This window comes from Miniopterus natalensis, chromosome 14 (assembly GCF_054644295.1).
Source record: "Miniopterus natalensis isolate mMinNat1 chromosome 14, mMinNat1.hap1, whole genome shotgun sequence".
NCBI lineage: Eukaryota > Metazoa > Chordata > Mammalia > Chiroptera > Miniopteridae > Miniopterus > Miniopterus natalensis.
The window spans coordinates 20185243-20202835 of NC_142094.1; the positions used below are offsets into that span (position 1 = coordinate 20185243).

General features: G+C 41.2%; 1 protein-coding gene, 1 long non-coding RNA gene and 1 pseudogene across 4 annotated transcripts in view; 2 read left to right on the forward strand and 1 right to left on the reverse strand.

Moving 5' to 3' along the window:
- The window catches only part of CFAP70 (cilia and flagella associated protein 70), an 83925-nt gene extending 67317 nt beyond the window's left edge, over positions 1 to 16608 (forward strand). The window contains 8 exon segments of the mRNA XM_016224088.2: positions 2676 to 2834; positions 3387 to 3490; positions 4922 to 5074; positions 5607 to 5768; positions 10906 to 10995; positions 13309 to 13410; positions 14816 to 14863; positions 16292 to 16608. Of these exon segments, the coding sequence (XP_016079574.2) occupies positions 2676 to 2834; positions 3387 to 3490; positions 4922 to 5074; positions 5607 to 5768; positions 10906 to 10995; positions 13309 to 13410; positions 14816 to 14863; positions 16292 to 16372 (899 nt within the window). The 3' untranslated portion in view covers positions 16373 to 16608.
- LOC107545787 (5'-nucleotidase domain-containing protein 2 pseudogene) lies at positions 7410 to 9101 on the forward strand (annotated as a pseudogene).
- On the reverse strand, positions 10630 to 17541 carry LOC148091509 (uncharacterized). 3 transcript variants are annotated; one of them, XR_015715634.1, is made up of 4 exons: positions 17244 to 17541; positions 16164 to 16463; positions 12821 to 12985; positions 10630 to 11159 (listed from the first exon to the last, which is right to left on the reverse strand). It is a non-coding gene; the product is annotated as an uncharacterized LOC148091509 (long non-coding RNA). The 3 variants fall into 3 exon arrangements; XR_015715635.1 differs by having other exon boundaries at positions 10630 to 11066; positions 16164 to 17541; XR_015715633.1 differs by having other exon boundaries at positions 16164 to 17541.
- Between the last annotated feature and the right edge of the window lie 52 nt (positions 17542 to 17593).

Below are 17593 nucleotides of genomic sequence, written 5' to 3' on the forward strand. Positions count from 1 at the left end.
TGTATATCTGCTGGTCATCAACATACTTAAAATGGCCATATTACCCCAAGCAATATACAGATTTAATGCAACCCTCATAAAAATCCCAATGTCATTGAAAAAACACACCAAATAGAACCAAAAAAATCATCAAATTTGTATGGAACCACAAAAGACCTCAAATAGCCAAAGCAATTCTGACAAAAAGCAAACAAAACTGGAGGTATCAGACTCCCTGACTTCAAATTATACTGTAAAGCAACAGTAATCAAAACAGCATAGTATTTGCAGAAAAACAGACACACAGATCAATGGAACAGAATTGAGAGCCCTGAAAAAACCCCACATGTATTTGGGCAAGTAATTTTTGACAGAGGAGCCAAAAATATGTAATAGAGAAAAGAAAGCCTCTTCAATAAATAGTGCTGGGAAAACTGGAAAGCTACATGCAAAAGAATGAAACTAGACTGCATACATAAAAATTAATTCAAAATGAATCAAAGACCTAAATATAAGGTCATACATAAAAATTAATTGGGCTATTAGAATCTTTTGTAAATTGATTGTGATAGTGATTATGTACTTAAGTGTATATGTTTGTTAAAATGCATTGAAATATACACTTAAAAGTGAACACTTTATAATATGTAAATTATTATCTCGGAAAAGCTGATTAACAATTTTTCCCCCGTTAAGATCATCACTTACTCTTCAATGATCAGTCTGCAGTATTTAACCACTCTCCTTCCTAAAATACAAGTCAGATTGCCCCCTACATCTCTGACAGTTTGGGTTTCCTCTGTTAGCTTCTCTTTCTTGTCACACTCATTAGATATAATCATTTCCCAATAATACAGTCTTACTTTCTAAGAGGCCACCTACCTCACAGTTCCAAATATCTATCTTTAACCCTGTCATCTCCCCAGAAACCAGCAGCTGGATTATTCTACTAGTAAACTCAACTCCGTATCTTCTAAATTGACACTACATCCTTATATTAGGCATCCTTATATTAAGCTCAGTATCTCATCCCCGTTCCTCTTCCTTTCTTTCTTGAGTTTCCTCCATCCTTATATCAGGTTAATTCCCGAAGCCAGTTGGTTCTCTTTCACAATGTTTCTTGCCCTAGCCAGTTTGGCTCAGTGCTTAGAGTGTCAGCCCATGGACTGAAGGGTCCCAGGTTTGATTCCAGCCAAGGGCATATACCTCGGTTGCAGGCTCGATCCCTGGCCCTGGTTGGGGCTTGTGTGGGAGGCAACCAATCCATGTGTCTCTCTCACATCAATGTTTCTCTCTCCCTCTCTCTCTCTCTCTCTCTTTCTCTTGCTCTCTCTCTCCCCTCCTCTCCTCCCCTCCCCCTTCCACACTCTCTGGAAAGCAATGGAAAAAAACAGAAACAAACAAATGCTTTTTGCATCTTTCTGTTACCAAATGTCCATGCTGTTATAATAGCCTTAACACGGCCTTTGTTTCCATCCACATTTTTTCCTACTGCTACATCACACTGTTAATCTTCATAAAAATACTACTTTCATCTAATTTTTCTGCTCAATACTCTTCATTGTAACAGTCTTCTTTTGCCTATAGAAGAAAAATCCTAACATTCAAATGTCAGTAAGTGTAGTCCCAATGTACCTTTTCCTTCATTTTCTCTATGCAGTCCTCAATACCAAGTAAAGTAAGTTAGCTCACTACTTCTATGCTTTTGCCAGTGACTTGCCTGTAGTCTTGAATGCTTCTCCCTCTCTATCCAATTTCTACCTATTTTTCAAAGCCATATGTTTTGCTCTAGCTGAGTGGCCTCTTCTAATTTAGAGCCCGCTGGCACTGCTCATTTCCTGCCTGTCATTGCTTTTTATATTTATTCACCAAACAGTGTTTGTTTGAGAGGCAGCAAGGCATGTTTAAGAGCTTCAGCAAATTATTTAATATATCTGTGATTTGCCCGGCCGGGCGTGGCTCAGCGGTTGAGCGTCGACCTAGGATCCAGGCGATCGGGGTTCGGTTCCCAGTCAGGGCACATGCCCGGGTTGTGGGCTGCAGCCTATCAGTGACTCTCTCATCATTGATGTTTCTTTGTCTCTCTCTCCCTCTCTTTTCCTCTCTCTGAAATCAATAAAGATATATTTAAAATATATATATATATGTATATATATATATACACACATATCTGTGATTCACTTGGTTTAAAGGAGCATAATAAATATCTCATGTGAAAAATAAATGAGATTTTATATTAAAGTCCTTAGTATAATACCTGGCATACAGTCACAATAAAATACAGCTAGTTTTATATTGTTGTTGTTGTTATTCAACACTGATGATTAAATAAGATGATTAGAATTCCTGTTCTTCAGGGATTTTAATATTATCTAAAAATATGTTAATTTTTTCACCTGGATTTTTGAGAATCTGGATCTAACAAGTAACTTTTATAATAGATATCTGACATTATCATGTCTTGGGCTAGCAGCAGGGTTGAACTAGAGTTATAGCAACAAAAGATGTGCTATCAGTTTAGCTTGCACTCTTTAAATTACTCAGAAATATAAAAAGTCTGGAAAACAAGTCTGTTCATGCAGTATTTCAGGAATGTTTTTTATGCTTTGAAAATTGTGTTTTATCTTCTGTAATAATCTTTTAGTAGTCAATGTAGGAAAGGTTTTTTTGTTCTTATTAAAATTTAATCTATTTAGGATCAGGAGCTCCCTTATCTCTTCAAGATGGATTTCTTGAAGAAGCCCCCAAACTGCAGTCACAGTCACAAGAACCACCTTTGTCTATACCACCTCAGGATCCAACAGTCAGCCAAAAACTATCCAACCTATTTACAAAGGAGATACCAGCAAAAAGAGGTAATTAGGAATAAAGATTTCCAATTGCAAGAGGGATATAAACAAACTAGACAAGAATGAAAACTCCTAATTACCAAAATGACAATTTTAACTTGTTTGAAATTGATTAGTTTATCTGTCATTTTGCCCAAGTGCCTTCATATGAGGCTAGGCTCTGAAATCCAACTCTTTCAATAAACAAGGACTTGTATTTAGTTCAGTAAAGTAGCCAACTACAGATCTACGATTTTCTAACAATGATTCTTTACTTTTAGAATATCTATAGATTGTGTTTCACATTCAGGAAAATCTTAATACTTTTAAAAATCCTTTTATTTGGTTGTGACTTGCATTTGGAACCACCAGTAGACTAGCCTTAAGAACCTTTGAGATCTCCTCTTTGGGGACCATTGGTATGGAGCAACCTATTGCTTCCCAGGTTATAATCTCTCTCATATATTAGATTAGAATACGTTCCCTGCTACATTAGTGTGTCTGAGCTTCGTATATTTTTTCCTTTACATCTAATCATCTATTCTTTTAATTTATTTTCTGAAACATCAAAATGTCAAGATTCATCGACTGTTCTCCATCCTACCCCTTATGGTGTTTCCCAAGCTCCTACGACCATCTTCATGGAGACCATACGCTTTTTGATGAAGGTCAATGCTGTGCAGGTCAGTATTTGAAAAAGAGCAAGTTAGTGGAAAGATTTTAATGAACTACCTATTCTATTCATAATGGTATTTTTGCAAACTTAAAGGTGTGTGACACAGAAATCAAATATGCTTTTGAGAGCACACTGTAAATCCAATGGGATGAGCATCCAAGCATGAGCCACTCTCTACAGAGTGCATCAGAAGACCTCACTACAAGTCTGCTCCCTGTAGAATATCAGCAGAGCAAATTCAGACTCTCAGTCATATGTAGACTGATGTCACTTTATTATGGGGGCTCATATTATATGAGTGTTAGGGGTTCACAGCCTCATTATACCCTTTTTCCCTTTCAGGTTCTGAAACAACTGAAACAGATACACAGTGCTAAATGGGGGGATAAAATATTTAAAAATTTTTATTGGTGAAACTGGGCTGGAGATGTGAGCGGTTTCAGATTTTGACTTACCCGTGCTGTCACAGGTGGGACAGTTGGAGAATGGCAGCCTCCTCCCAGAGAAGAGCATCCTACAAGGTCTATCTCCCACATGGGAAACAAGAAATATATCCATGAACAAGCAGTAGGAGAGAGAACAACAAGATTCAGGAGCTAAGAGAGTTGGCACTGATCCTACAGAGAGCATGCTACACTTGAGTGTGGGCAAGCTCAAGAAAGGACAAGAATGGTGGACTGGGTGGGAGTGGGCCACATTAAACTTTCCCAATAGAGAAAGAGGCTCTCTGCCTCCTTGTTGCCCATGTCAAAGAGCTAGAACGCAGGTAGAAGGAACAGCTGGAGAGCCTCCCCCAGTACTTCGTAAGAAGGTATAAGTGGTAGAGGAAGTTTCTATATTACAGGCTGAGATGGGAAGGGAGGGGAAAGAAGGGTTTCCCCCTCTGCTAGCAAGTACCTGTGATTTTGTTAAATTTTCAGGCCTCATATAGTATTAAAAATAAAGAATAGCTCTAAGTATAAAACTAATGAACATAATAAATGTTTGAGAGTGTGTCAGAAACAGACACAGTTTCCAAGATCTCGAGTCTAGAATTTTAGAAAGGGAGGTTTTGTCTCAATTTCAGTTTCCTTACAATTACAACTGCCTGAAAATATTATCTCATGGGTAAATGTAAATGAAATGTCTTTGTCTGCTGCATAACAAATACAGGTTAAAACCCATCTAGTATGATGACCAGCAAGACCAGCATTGTGTCATACTGCCCATTATTCACTTGGAAAAGTATATTTGTGACTAAGTGAATAGCTGGTGATGGAACCATGATGTGCTGAATGTTTATAATTCACCTCTAACCTTTTGAAGTTGATAATAATTTCATTCTATAATACGTTCTTTATTATTTATTATCAGAAACAGAATCTTTAACCATAAGAGCTATGTAACTGACATAAAGCTGCCATTTACATGTTCCGTATAATCTGATTTTTCCTTGCAGTATGTGCACAGAGTGCTTGCCCATGAGCTGTTATGCCCTCAAGGAGGCCCCAGCTGTGAGTATTACTTGGTGCTGGCTCAGACACACCTTCTGAAGAAGGACTTTGCCAAGGCAGAGGAATGCCTTCAGCAAGCAGCCCAGATGGACTACCTGGTAATAACTTTTGCTAGAGCCTCTTGAGTTTAGTGTGGGAAGGGGTGAGCAGGCTTTCTTAAAGGTGGTGATGCCATATCACAGGTAAATTTCTGGTTACCAGAGGTGGGGAGGGGTGTCTTCAGTTGTCAGTTAACTCATCTATCTATTTCTTTCCATTTGTTTTTCTTAAGCAATCATGAGTTTTGCAGAGGGCTGAGAAAAAGATAAGGACAGCTCTTTAGCAGATAGTTTGTCTATTTCAAGATTTCTGGACTTCTATTTTTCTAATTGTGAACACTATAATTGTTATGCTTCACTGTTTTCTTAATATTTACCTCAAAGACAAAAAATGGCTTTAAAGAATGCAAGAAAGAAATGAGAGGGCAGACATCAAAGAATCTCCTCCAGTGCAACCAAATGGCCCTTTCTAATTGAGTGTTATTAGAAAAAGAAGGCAGGCTTAATCTAAATTTAAATGCTGGACCAAGCTCATTAATGTACTTTTAAAAACCACCTCATCCCATGTACTATTTGTTCTTCACTTTTTCAGAACCCTAATGTCTGGGGTTTGAAGGGCCATCTCTATTTTCTGAGTGGAGATCATGCTGAGGCCAAGGCATGCTATGAGAGAACTGTTAGTTTCGTAGTGGATGCTTCTGAGATGCACTTCATCTTCCTGCGACTGGGGCACATCTATCTGGAAGAAAAAGAGGTGAGGGGCAGAGGAGGGGGAATCACCACGTAAATCAGGTCATGGTCTGGGACTTGACTATAGTCAAGTATTAACATCCGTGTGGACTAAAAACAGTAATATGATAATGGCACTTTTATATCAAAAGGTAAAGGGACTTGCCCAACATCAGATAACCAGTAATTAGTAGAAACAGGATTTAAACACAGGCAGTCTCATACTAGTCTGTGGTTTTAACCCGTATGATACTAAAAAGTCATTAAGAATTCAATAAATTTTATTTTAGCTAATTTTCTTTATTAGCAGTAGTGGGAATATTCTTAGCTTGCCTTAACCAATGGAAAGTGTCATGGGCTTCAAATTAATTCTCTAAACTTCCTCCTCAACACAAAGGGTTATATTTAATTCAGTGGACGCTAACCCCATTTCACAGGGCTCTCTGATCTGACTCTAGCAATTCCTCTCCATATTTTAGGAAATGCCCCAAAGCTTTCTAAAAGAAACTTTTTCTTACGGAAAATTTCAGATACACACACAGTAAACAGAATAGTAGAATGAACTAACATGGACCATCATCCCACTTCAACAATTATCAACATTCTCTCAAAGGCCTTTTGATTCTGTGCTTTTGTTTTGATTTTATTCCATCCCCTCCTCCAAACACCTAGTTTTCTTTATATTTAAAATAAAACAACAGCAACAAGAAGTTAAATGCCTTCGAATTTGAGTAGGAAAGTGCACATAAGTGTGAAAGAGAAAAATTACAGTGAAGTAAATAAGAAAAAGCTTTCTGATGTCATTGCAAGCTGCACCTTCACAGAGCTGCTGACTTACACAGTCACTTGACAGAGAGTTCACAGGCTATTTGCTGAGGCCCAGCTATAGTTCCATCTCTCACACTGAAGATACAGGACAAGAAGTGGTCCTTTCAGGCCTGCTACTTTTTTCTTCCTAAATGTCTCCTGTACTATTGAAGGCTTCTAAGACATTTTATGATAAGGGAATAGACTCTCAGAAAAATGAAGCTCTATCAAGTATATTCCTTAGTTCAGAGATTCTGCATCTGTCATCTCACCACATGATGTCACTTTTAAGTGAAAGGTGGTAATCCATACAGTCTAGGTGGAATTCAGATAATCACTGTGGTCACCTAGAACTCTCGAAGACTATAAAATGTCTTTGGAACTGCTTCCACATCAAAGTCTGCCCTTTAATTTCATCTATCCGTCTCCTCTCACTAGTCTTCTTGCAGTAGCTCCCCGAAAAGACATAAAGTACAATCCAAGCCTGGAAAAGCCAATACAACATTGAAAGAGAACAAAGGTGGAAGACTTGACCCCCTGCCCTACTACAAGATTCACTAGACACCACAACAATAATCAACAAAGTGTGGTATTGGTGAAAGAACAGGCAAACGGATCGATAGGTGAACAGAGCAGAACTGAGAGCCTGGAAATAGACCCACGTAAATACAGTCAACCTGTCTTTGACAAAGGAGCAAAGGCAACATGATGGGAGCAAAGAAAATCTTTTCAACGAATGGTGGTGGAACAACCGGACATCCATCCATATGCAAGAAGTGAATCTAGACACAGACCTTATACCCTCAAAAATTAAAGTGGCAGTTGGAGGGTGGTGGACCAGCTGGTGGGTGTGGGCTCCATGGGCACGCACAGCGGGCTTGGCAGGTGTGGGGCTGGGTCGGTCGCATGGCACTGGCTGCCGTGCCCAGGCCACTGCAGGCCGCGGGCCGCCTCGTCTTCTCCCTCCTGCCCTGGCTGCATCGCCCCGGTTCCGGTGCCCACAGCCCTGAGGCTCTGTGCTCTGCGATTGCCCTAGCACCTGCTGGTGGCGCCGAGCTCAGCTGTGGGCTCCTTACCAAGACATGCGGAGACTGGTGCACGACCTCCTACCCCCCAGATCTGCAGTCTCCTGAACCCAGTGGCCATCTGTGCCAACAGTGAGATCAGCCTGCATGACGCTGAGGTCTGTGGCTTCCACTAGGACTACACGCTGGCCCAGTACGCAGACTCACTGCACCCAGAGATCTTCAGTGCCGCCTGTGACATCCCGATTGATCACTAAAGTACCCAGCGGGTATTGGGACGCATGACTACAATTCCAGCTTGGCTATCCGTGGCCTCCACTATGACATTCAGAAGCGCCTTCTGATGAAGACTGATGCCTTCCATTATGTGCAACTGGGAATGGCCTACAGGGAGGGGCCTGCAGCCTGTGCCAGATGAGGAGGTGATCCACCTATATGGAGGAACCCAGCATATCCCATGTACCAGATGAGCGACTTCTACGGCAAGGGGCCCCCATCAAGCAGTTCATGGACATCTTCCCTCTGCCGGAGTTGGCAGTGATCTCCTGTGTGCTATACCACTTCTTGGGCCATGGCCTGGAGTCTGACCAAGCACACCTCTACACCGACGTCACAGATGCCATTCGAGACATGCAAGTGAAGGGCCTCAGGTACCAGTGGATCGAGCGGGGCATGGAGAAGTACATCCTGAGAGGGGATGAGACGTACACTGCCCTGGGCTGCCTGGTGGCCCGTGGGAATCAGCTGTTCCTCATTACCAACAGTCCTTTCCATTTCGTGGACAAGGGGATGCGCACATGGTGGGTCCCGACTGGTGCCAGGTCTTGGATGTGGTCATCGTCCAGGCGGACACCAACCAGCTTCTTCACCGACCCACGCAGGCCTTTCAGAAAACTTGATAAGAACGGCTCGCTCCAGTGGGAGCCTGGAAAAGGGCAAGATCTATTGGCAGGGAAACCTGCTTGAGTTCCTGCGTCTGACAGAGTGGCGCGGCCGTGTGCTCTGCTTTGGAGACCACCTCTACAGTGACCGGCTCGGCAGGCGCCCAGGCGCCCTCATGTCCAAGCTGGAACCCGCATCATGGGCGCGGAGCAGTATATGCACTGGCTGACAGGCGCTCACGTGGCTGCCGGAGCACAGGCAGACCTACCGGATGCCGAGCCAGGCAGGTGCTCACTGCCTGGACCAAGGAGCTGAGGTGTCTCAGCAAGGCCTTCAACGCTCAGTTTGGGAGCATCTTCCGTACCTTTCACAGCCCCACCTACTTCTCAAGGCGCCTCGTGTGCTTCTCCGACCTGTACATGGCCTCTTTCAGCTGCCTGCTCAACTACGGTGTGGCTTCACCTTCAACTGGCGCTGCTCTGCATGGACCAGCTCTGCACCTGCTGCAGGAAAACACCTTCCTCAGCGACAAGGCCCACATCCACTTATTGTCCAGAACAAGCCGCAGCTCCTCCTGCCCCACCCATTCTGGGCAGCTGTTCAGATGGGCAATACAGTGGTCTCTTTCCTGGAAAAAAAATTAACTCAAAGTGAATCATAGAATAAATGTAAAATGCAAAACTATAAAACTCCTAGAGGATAATATAGAAGAAAATCTATTATGACATTGGGAATGATGCTGACTTTTTAGGTATAACACTAAAGGCATGATCCATGAAAGAAAGAACAGATAAGTTAGACTTCACTGAAATGAAACACATATGCTCTGCAAAAGACAACGTGAAGAGAATGAGAAGACAAATCACAAGCTGGGAGAAAACATTGGCAGAAGACATATCACATAAAGGACTGTTACCTGAAATACACAAAGAAGTCTTAAAAATCAATGATAAGAAAACAACCTGATTTAAAAATGGGTTAAAGAACTTAACAGATACCTCCCCCCAAAAATATATAGATTTCTCCCTGGCCAGTTGGTTGGGTATCATCCAGAGTCCTGCAGGGTTTCCAGTTCCATTCCCGGTCAATCGATGTTTAGCTCACATGTCAATATTTCTCTCTCTCTGTCTCCCTTCCTCTCTAAAAATCAATGCAAATATATTTTTAAAAGAAAATATATAAATGGCAAATAAGCATATGGAAAGATGCTCCACATATGTCATCAGGGAAATGCAAATTAAAACAACAATGAAATACCACGACACACCAAATCTGGCCAAAATCTAGAACATTGACATCATCAAATGCTGACAAGGATGCGGAGCAAAAGAAACTCTTATTCATTGCTGGTGGGAATATAAAATGGTACAGGCACTTTGGATGACAGTTTGGTGATATTTTTACAAAACTAAAAATATATTACCATAATATGCAGGGACTGTGCTCCTTAATGTTTACCCAAAGGAGGTGAGAATTTATATCCATACAAAAACCTGCACATCGGTGTTTATAGTAGCTTTATTCATAATGGCCAAAACATGGGAGCAACCAAAGATGCCCTTCAGTAGGTGAATGGATAATCTGTGGTACATCCAGACAATGGAAAATTACTCAGCGCTAAAAGGAAATAAGCTATCAAGTCATGTTAAAAATACAGAGGAAACTTAAATGTATACTACTAAGTGAAAAAAGCTGATCTGAGAGGTCTATATATACTGCATGATTCTAACTATCACATTCTGAAAAAAGGCAAAACTATGGAGACAGTAAAGAGATCAGCAGTTTCCAGGGGTTATGGAAGGGGAGTGAAGAATAGGTGGAGCACAGAGAATTTTTAGGGCAGGAAAAATACTCTAATGAGTGATACACGTCATTACACATTTGTTCAGACCTAAAGAATGTACACCACCAAGGGTGAACCCTAAGGTAAACTATGGACTTTGGGTAATGAACTGTCAATGTAGGTTTATAAGTTGTAACAAATGTACCACTCTGGTGGCGGATGTTGATAGCTGGGGAGGCTATGCATGTGTGTGGGCAGGAGGTATATGAGAAATCTCTGAACTTTCTTCTCAATTTTGCTGTGAACCTAAAACTTCCCCGCCCCCAATTAAGTTTTAAGGCAGGGGTGGGTGGTGGGTGGTGGGTGGTGGGTGGAGAGAGAATAACTTACATGCAAACCATGAACACAGACAATAGTGTGGGGAAGGCCTGGAGGTGCGGGTGCAAGGAGGGAGGGGTTCAATGGGGGGAAAAGGGGGACATTTGTAATACTTTCAATAGTAAAGATAAAACAAAAAACAACAACAAAAGAAAAACATATAACTCAGGACTTACTGAACTTAGATTGGTCTGGAGTGCAACTGCAGAAGCATTGTGATTATCAGAGCAATGCAGGGTTTGAAGCTTCCAAAAGAACAACAGCTTAGTGGTGCTTTCTTTCTACAGTATGAAAAGGCAAAGAAAACCTACCTGCAAGCCTGTAAGAGATCACCTTCATGCCTTACCTGGTTAGGACTGGGAATTGCCTGTTATCGGGTAAGAGGATGAGGGCTTGGCACTAAGCCTGTGCATACAGCTGACCTTGATTCCTTGGTCGTTCAAGCACCCTGGCAGTTTGGGATGACAGTGAAATGGCAATCAGGGCAGTTTTCTCTAATGAAAAGTTGCTCTTAAAGTTGTTTAGTAAACTGAAGGTCAATCTGAAGTAGAAAAATAAAACATTCTTTAAAAATCCCACAAAAACCTGAACCAGGAAGCTATATAATAAAAATTTAAGTCCTAGCCAGGGTTTCTCAGTGGTTAGAGCATTGGCCTGTGCACCATAGGAGTTGCAGGTTTGATTCCTGGTCACGGGCAAGTATCTGGTTACAGGTTTGATCTTGCCCCACCCCCACCCCCCAGCTTCCACTCTAAGTGGAAAAAATATCCTTAGTTAAGGATTAACAACAACAAAATTCATATTATTTGGTATGGAAGTTCATAATTTTGTGTTATCTATAAGAAAAAAAAGTGATATGGAATATGAAGAATCTACTCAATTAAGTTAAAGAAGCTGATTGATATTTATTAAGCCTTTCTATATTCAGGAGGAGCTACTACAGCTTCTGGGAGACGTTTTGCTCTACCATCCCTAAAAACTCTCTAGTTACCCTTCCTTCCTTTCCTCTAATCTTTGAAGAAATTAGACTACCTGGTGATATGATCTGGTCTCTGCCAAACTCTTTTTTTTTTTTTTAATTTATCTTTATTGATTTCAGAGAGAGGAAAGGAGAGGGAGAGAGAGAGATAGAAACATCAATGATGAGAGAGTCATTGATCAGCTGCAGCCCGCAACCGGGGCATGTGCCCTGACCAGGAATCGAACCCGGATCGCCTGGATCCCAGGTCGACGTTCAACCGCTGAGCCACACCCGGCCAGGCTGCCAAACTCTTTAGTCTTACCACTTTACCTCTCTTCTCCAGCTACACAGACATACTGAAGAGTTTTCTGAGCATGCCATGCTATTTTATGCATCTGTATATAATACTCCTTTTACCTGGAATGCCTTTCTTCACATTGTACAGCTAACAAACTCCCATTTATCTTTCAAGGTTTATTTTAGCAATGTTTCTTCTCAGAGTGTCCTTTAATCTCATGGTAGAATTATTACTATTTTCCTTTGTCCCTCTACTAGATCATATATAGGATGTCCCAAAAAAATGTATACAAACATTTTGAATAAAGCCAGTATTCAGTAAAATACATTTCATTTTCAAAATTGGAGCTATCAGCTGTTAAAGTGTGTATACATTTTGGGGGGAGGATATCCTGTATATGCTTTTATTATAGAAATCTTTATTTATTGGAACTACTTATGTGTTTTAGGTGGGCTTTTTCCCCCTTTTTAATATATCTGTCAGTGAACTCTTTGGGGGCAGGGCTTGTATTCTATCTTTTTATCCCCAGTATCTAACATACTGCTTGACAGAGTAAATCCTTAGCACATATATGTTGACTGAATAATGAATCAGTATCTCAGAAACATTTAAAATGTAAGCCAAGGCATGGGCTTTGTGGAAAGGTCATTCTTCATATTGTCTTGGGCCTAGAAATCCATTATTTTCTGAAACAGAAAAAATGAAGAACTACTTTATTGGGGAAAGGAGTGCCTTATTCTTTCCTCAGGTGGTCTTTGGAAGATTTTACAAAGCAAACTCAGTTTTAGGAAGCAACGATGATAGCCGTGTAACCAGAGCTCAGGAAGCACCCTAGAGTTGCTGAGTATTGTACTGATTGCTCAAGAGTGCTGCTAATAACTAATTTTAGGGGAAAGGAAGCTTTCTGAATGATAGTATTTTGACAGGCTAGTAGGACTTTTACCTTAAGAAAGGGATGCAGAATGTAAAGGAAAAAACTACAAATGTTTCTGATAGCCCACTGTGTTTGGGGAAATCACTGAATGGTGCACACACAACAGTAAATTCTTCTGGTTTTCCAGCCTTGGCACTTGAAACTCCATACTTCATGGATGCTCTGCTGGGACTGCTGTAGAGGAAAGAGGAAGAGAGGGGTGTAAGTTGAGAGCCTAGAAGGCAGGGTTCCAGATTCCCCTACCTGGCTTTTTAAGCAGAGCCGTTTTACCTTTAACTGGTTTATATATTGGGCCACCACATAGGATTTTGTTTAAAGAGTTCTAAAAAAATTAAAATAGTGCAAGTTCTGTTGCTAAAAAAAAAAAAGTTGAAAGCTGTTGGTATAGGTCACATACAACAATGTTATTTGGACATAGTATTTTCAGCTATGCTGACTCCAGCTGGCTTAAGTGAAAACTCTGTTGACTTAATAACTCACACATCTTTTTTGTCAAGCTGGAGGAGATCACAGAGGCAGAGGAAGCTCTCTCTGAAGCCAATGCATTGAACAACAACAATGCTGAAGTATGGGCATATCTGGCTCTGGTCAGCCTGAAAGTGAGTGTTTATTATCCTTACACAATATCCTAAGGCAAAGAGATGAGGAACTAAGTAAACCAAGAGACAGTGGGATGGCCATTAATGCATGATAGTTGAGGTTTGATCAGTTTCAGATTTGGTCATTATATAAATGACCAGAATTCATGTCATTTGGGCGTCAGCCTCCCTATGGCAGAAGTATAACAAAGGTAATAGTGATAGGAAAGAGGATATACTGGAAGATGTCCATGATATTAGTGAACTTCAGGTGGGAAAACTTCAAAGTGTAGATACAGGAAAGTCTTTTGGGTAATACAAGTTTTGTGAACTAGTATAAACTTACCATGGACTAGCACTGATCAGGACATTGGACTAGATATTCTCTTAAGTTCCCTTCTAGCCTGAACATTCTGTGGATCTCGTATTTTTAAGTATTAAGCTTTCCCAAGTGACTTTGCATACTCTAATTTGTTATGCACAAACTTGTGGAGTATAATAGTGAATTCGTATTATTTTCATTTAACTCCTTCATGCAAGAATAACTGGGAGTCCCTAGCCAGTTTGGCTCGGTGGTTAGAGCATCGGCCTGCAGACTGAAGGGTCTTCGGTTCAATTCCAGTCAAGGGCATGTACCTCAGTTGCAGGTTTGATCCCTGTTCTTAGTCGGGTGAGTGTGGGAGGTAACCAATCAATATGTCTTTCTCACATGGATGTCCCTCCCCCCCCCCATTTCTACTCTCTCTGAAAAGCAACGGAAAAAATATCCTCAGGTGAGGATTAAGAAAAAAAATTTTTTAAAAGAATAACTGGGAGTAGTGTTCTCATCTCATATCCAGATCTAAATGGAAGTAATTCTAGTATCTGCTTTTTCTAATGCATAGAGACAAGATAAAGTTAAAAACTTAGACTCTGGTGCCAGAGTAAATTATTATAAATCTGGTTCCTCCACTTACTAGCTTCATAACCCTTGCAAGTTATTTATCCTCTGTGTCTAGATTTTTCTATTTGTAAACCAGGAATTATAGTTATCTCCTACGGCTGTTTTGAGGGTCAAGATGAAAGTATGTAAAACACTTGAAACAATGTAAACAATTTAAACCACAAAGCAAGCGCTATGTGAGTGTCAGTTACTATTAACAGAATGGCTTCAATCCTGAGAGGAACAAATGACTCATGGTGCTTTCAGGGGAAAAAAAAAAAAAAAAAGAGGACAAGTCATCTTTAAGCTTTTTGAAATGAAGAAGGGATATATATGTCATATATAGATGCTTTTCCCTACCACCTTTCCTTTTCCTGCTTCACCTTTGAATTCAAAGGTTCCTAACTGAGAAGGTATGGAGTCCTCTGTTTTAGGTAGAAGTTTTTGGCAATGGACTTTCCCACCATGTTTATATCATCCTCACCAGCTGCTACTTTTTTTCAGGCTGGACGGCAACTGGAAGCTGAGCAAGCTTACAAGTACACGATAAAGGTATGATGCAGATGCCTCTGCTGTTTGTCTGCACTGTACTGAGGTTAGGAAACTGGGAGGAAAGTACTGGCTTAATTCAGGACTTTATTGCCTTTCATGATGTGAATATTTTTCTACAGGCTCTTCTTACTATCTTTTCCATTATCATAGAGCTGCTGGGTTTGGAGTAACAACCCACATATTACCATAGGGGATCTTTTTTATACCTCTTAGAGAATATGGTTTAAGGGAAAGACAGATGGCCTGGGAGTCAGGAACTGACTTATGGTCCTAGTTGTGCCATTTAACATACTGTGTTAACCTCTCTGGGCCTCATTTTCCTCATGTGTAAAATGAAGGTGCTGGTCTGGTCTAGGGGTCAACAAATTTTTCCTGTAAATGACAAAATAGTAAATATTCTAGGCTTTGTGGGCCAAACAGTCTCTATTGCAACTACTACAATCTGACTTGTAGTAAAAAAGCAGCCATAGACAATTCACAAACAAATGAACATGGGTGTGTTTCAAAAACTTTACTTACAAAAACAGGCAGAGTGCTGGATTTGGCTCATTACAGTGGTTTGCCAACCCCTGGTCTATTCTATCAGTTACTAACTGTAAGTCACTTGAAAGACGGTAGCTTAAACAAATTTTGTTTTTCTCATCTAGTGAAGAATTCAGGGCTGGTACCACAGCTCCACAATGTAATCAGAGACTCAACCTCTTTCTAGCTTTCTGCTCCAGCAATCATAGCATACAGTTCCCATTCCTTAGAATTGAAAGACAGTCATTGTAGCTTCAGCTACTATATCCATGTTTCAGGAACAATAAAAAACAAATGGAGGGAAAGGACAAAGGGCTCATGCTAGTTATTTCACCTCCCTTTAATGAGCAATGATTTCAACTTGCATTTCATTGGCCACATCAGTCATAACTCTTCCTTTGCAAGGGAAGCAGGAAATATGGCTCTTTAGCTGGCTGCATTGCTGCCCTGAAAAGAAATGAAGGCTTTTTTTTTAGAAAAGAAAGGAGATAGTGGGTATTCAGTAGACAACCACCTGTCTCTGCTAAACATCTGGATTCCAAAATTAAATTCCGATCTAATGTCTTTGATTCCTTTCTGTCACTTGCCAAATAGGGATAGTATACATTAGTCAAGATATAGTGGGTGATAATGTGAATCTTTTAAAAATAAACTTTATTAAAGTTCTTTTACAAAGAATACACAAACTGTGAATGTTCATACCACTTGATGAGTTTTCATAAAGTGAAACTATCCATGTAACCAGCACAATGTTCTGAGGTTTTTTTAATGGAGTTACCATGAAATAGGGAATATAGCCATTTCCATCCGAAGGAACTATGTTCTTTATCCAGGGCTCCAGAAATGAGGAGTCTCCACATAAGTATATCAGATATGACATGTGTCCCCTTCCTTCCTCTTTTGCAGCTAAAATTGAAAGATGAGATTCTGCTTGCAGAAATACACATGTTACAGGAGACTGTTGGCTTTGGAAATCCATCTTTCTGACATTCTTACAACTGAAGAATTTTCTGTATGGGACTTTGAGCGCTTTTCCTTCCCAGATAAATTAAACCCTGGATGCCTCACCATATGAAACCTGGGGATAGAGAACAAAAAAATCTGCCACAAACAAACCTATTCATTTATTTCCATTGGCTGTCTTACTGGGTATGAAATGTTACTGGTTGTTATTACTTGTTGACAGTAAACTGGATGACAATAAAAAATGAAAATGAGATTCAAAATCCATCAGTGTGGTTCTGGAGTTAAAGTACATCTAAGAATATAATTATATATAAATTAAAGTACAGTGGGTTCATTATTGGGGTTTCTGGTGAATGCTAATCAGGATCACTTCTGCACAAAGTCAACTGCTAAGATCCCTGGCCAGGTTTACTTACTGGAACTTGGGAATTAAGGCATCATTTTCTAAGATGGAATTAAAAGGAAAAAGCTATACTGGGTCACTGTATTAGGGCAAAGAGCATATTGGTTGTGGCCAGGACCTCTGGATCCAACGGTGAACAGATATGCTAAACAGAGGTCTTTGCTGAAGGTGGAGGTACTGACTCCCTCTTGCCACCAGTATCTTTTTGGATCTAAAGCACAAGGGCTCCATAAAGAGCCCATTACCCTCTCATCGATGCAAAACTCACAACTGAAGTCATTATTCTAGGGCTAAAGATGACAAAGGAACCATACTTCACCCCTGTTCTCCTGGATCACAGCACAGCGAAACCAGGAATAAAGTCCCTCCCCCCTTTATTTGTTAGAGACGGTCAGAGAACTGGAGGGAAGCTGAGAGGCATATTAGTAAACACAGAAAGATAAGCCCTATATTCATTTATAGGTCTTTTCTAGTCTGGCGTCACCTCACCGGCTCCCCACGAGACTGTGAGCTTCCAGTGGGAAGGACTAGCGCCCTTTATCTTGGCGGTGGCAGGACCGCGTCCGGGCGCGAACAGGGACTCAGCCGTGAGGGAGGGCTGGCGGAGCACTGTGGCGCTTCCCTCAGCCGCTCCGGGGACGCTCGCAGTCCTCGTCACTCCACCCGAGCTCACAGGTCAGCACGGGCCGCGAGTGCCCACGAGCCGAGGCTCACGCTGCCACCCTGCGACCCGCGACCCGCAGCGCGCCCTTTTGCCGCGCGTGGAGCCCGGCGCCTCAGCGTCCACCGTGTTGCATTGTGGGAAATGTAGGAGCGGAAAGGGCTGGGCGAGCGGACAG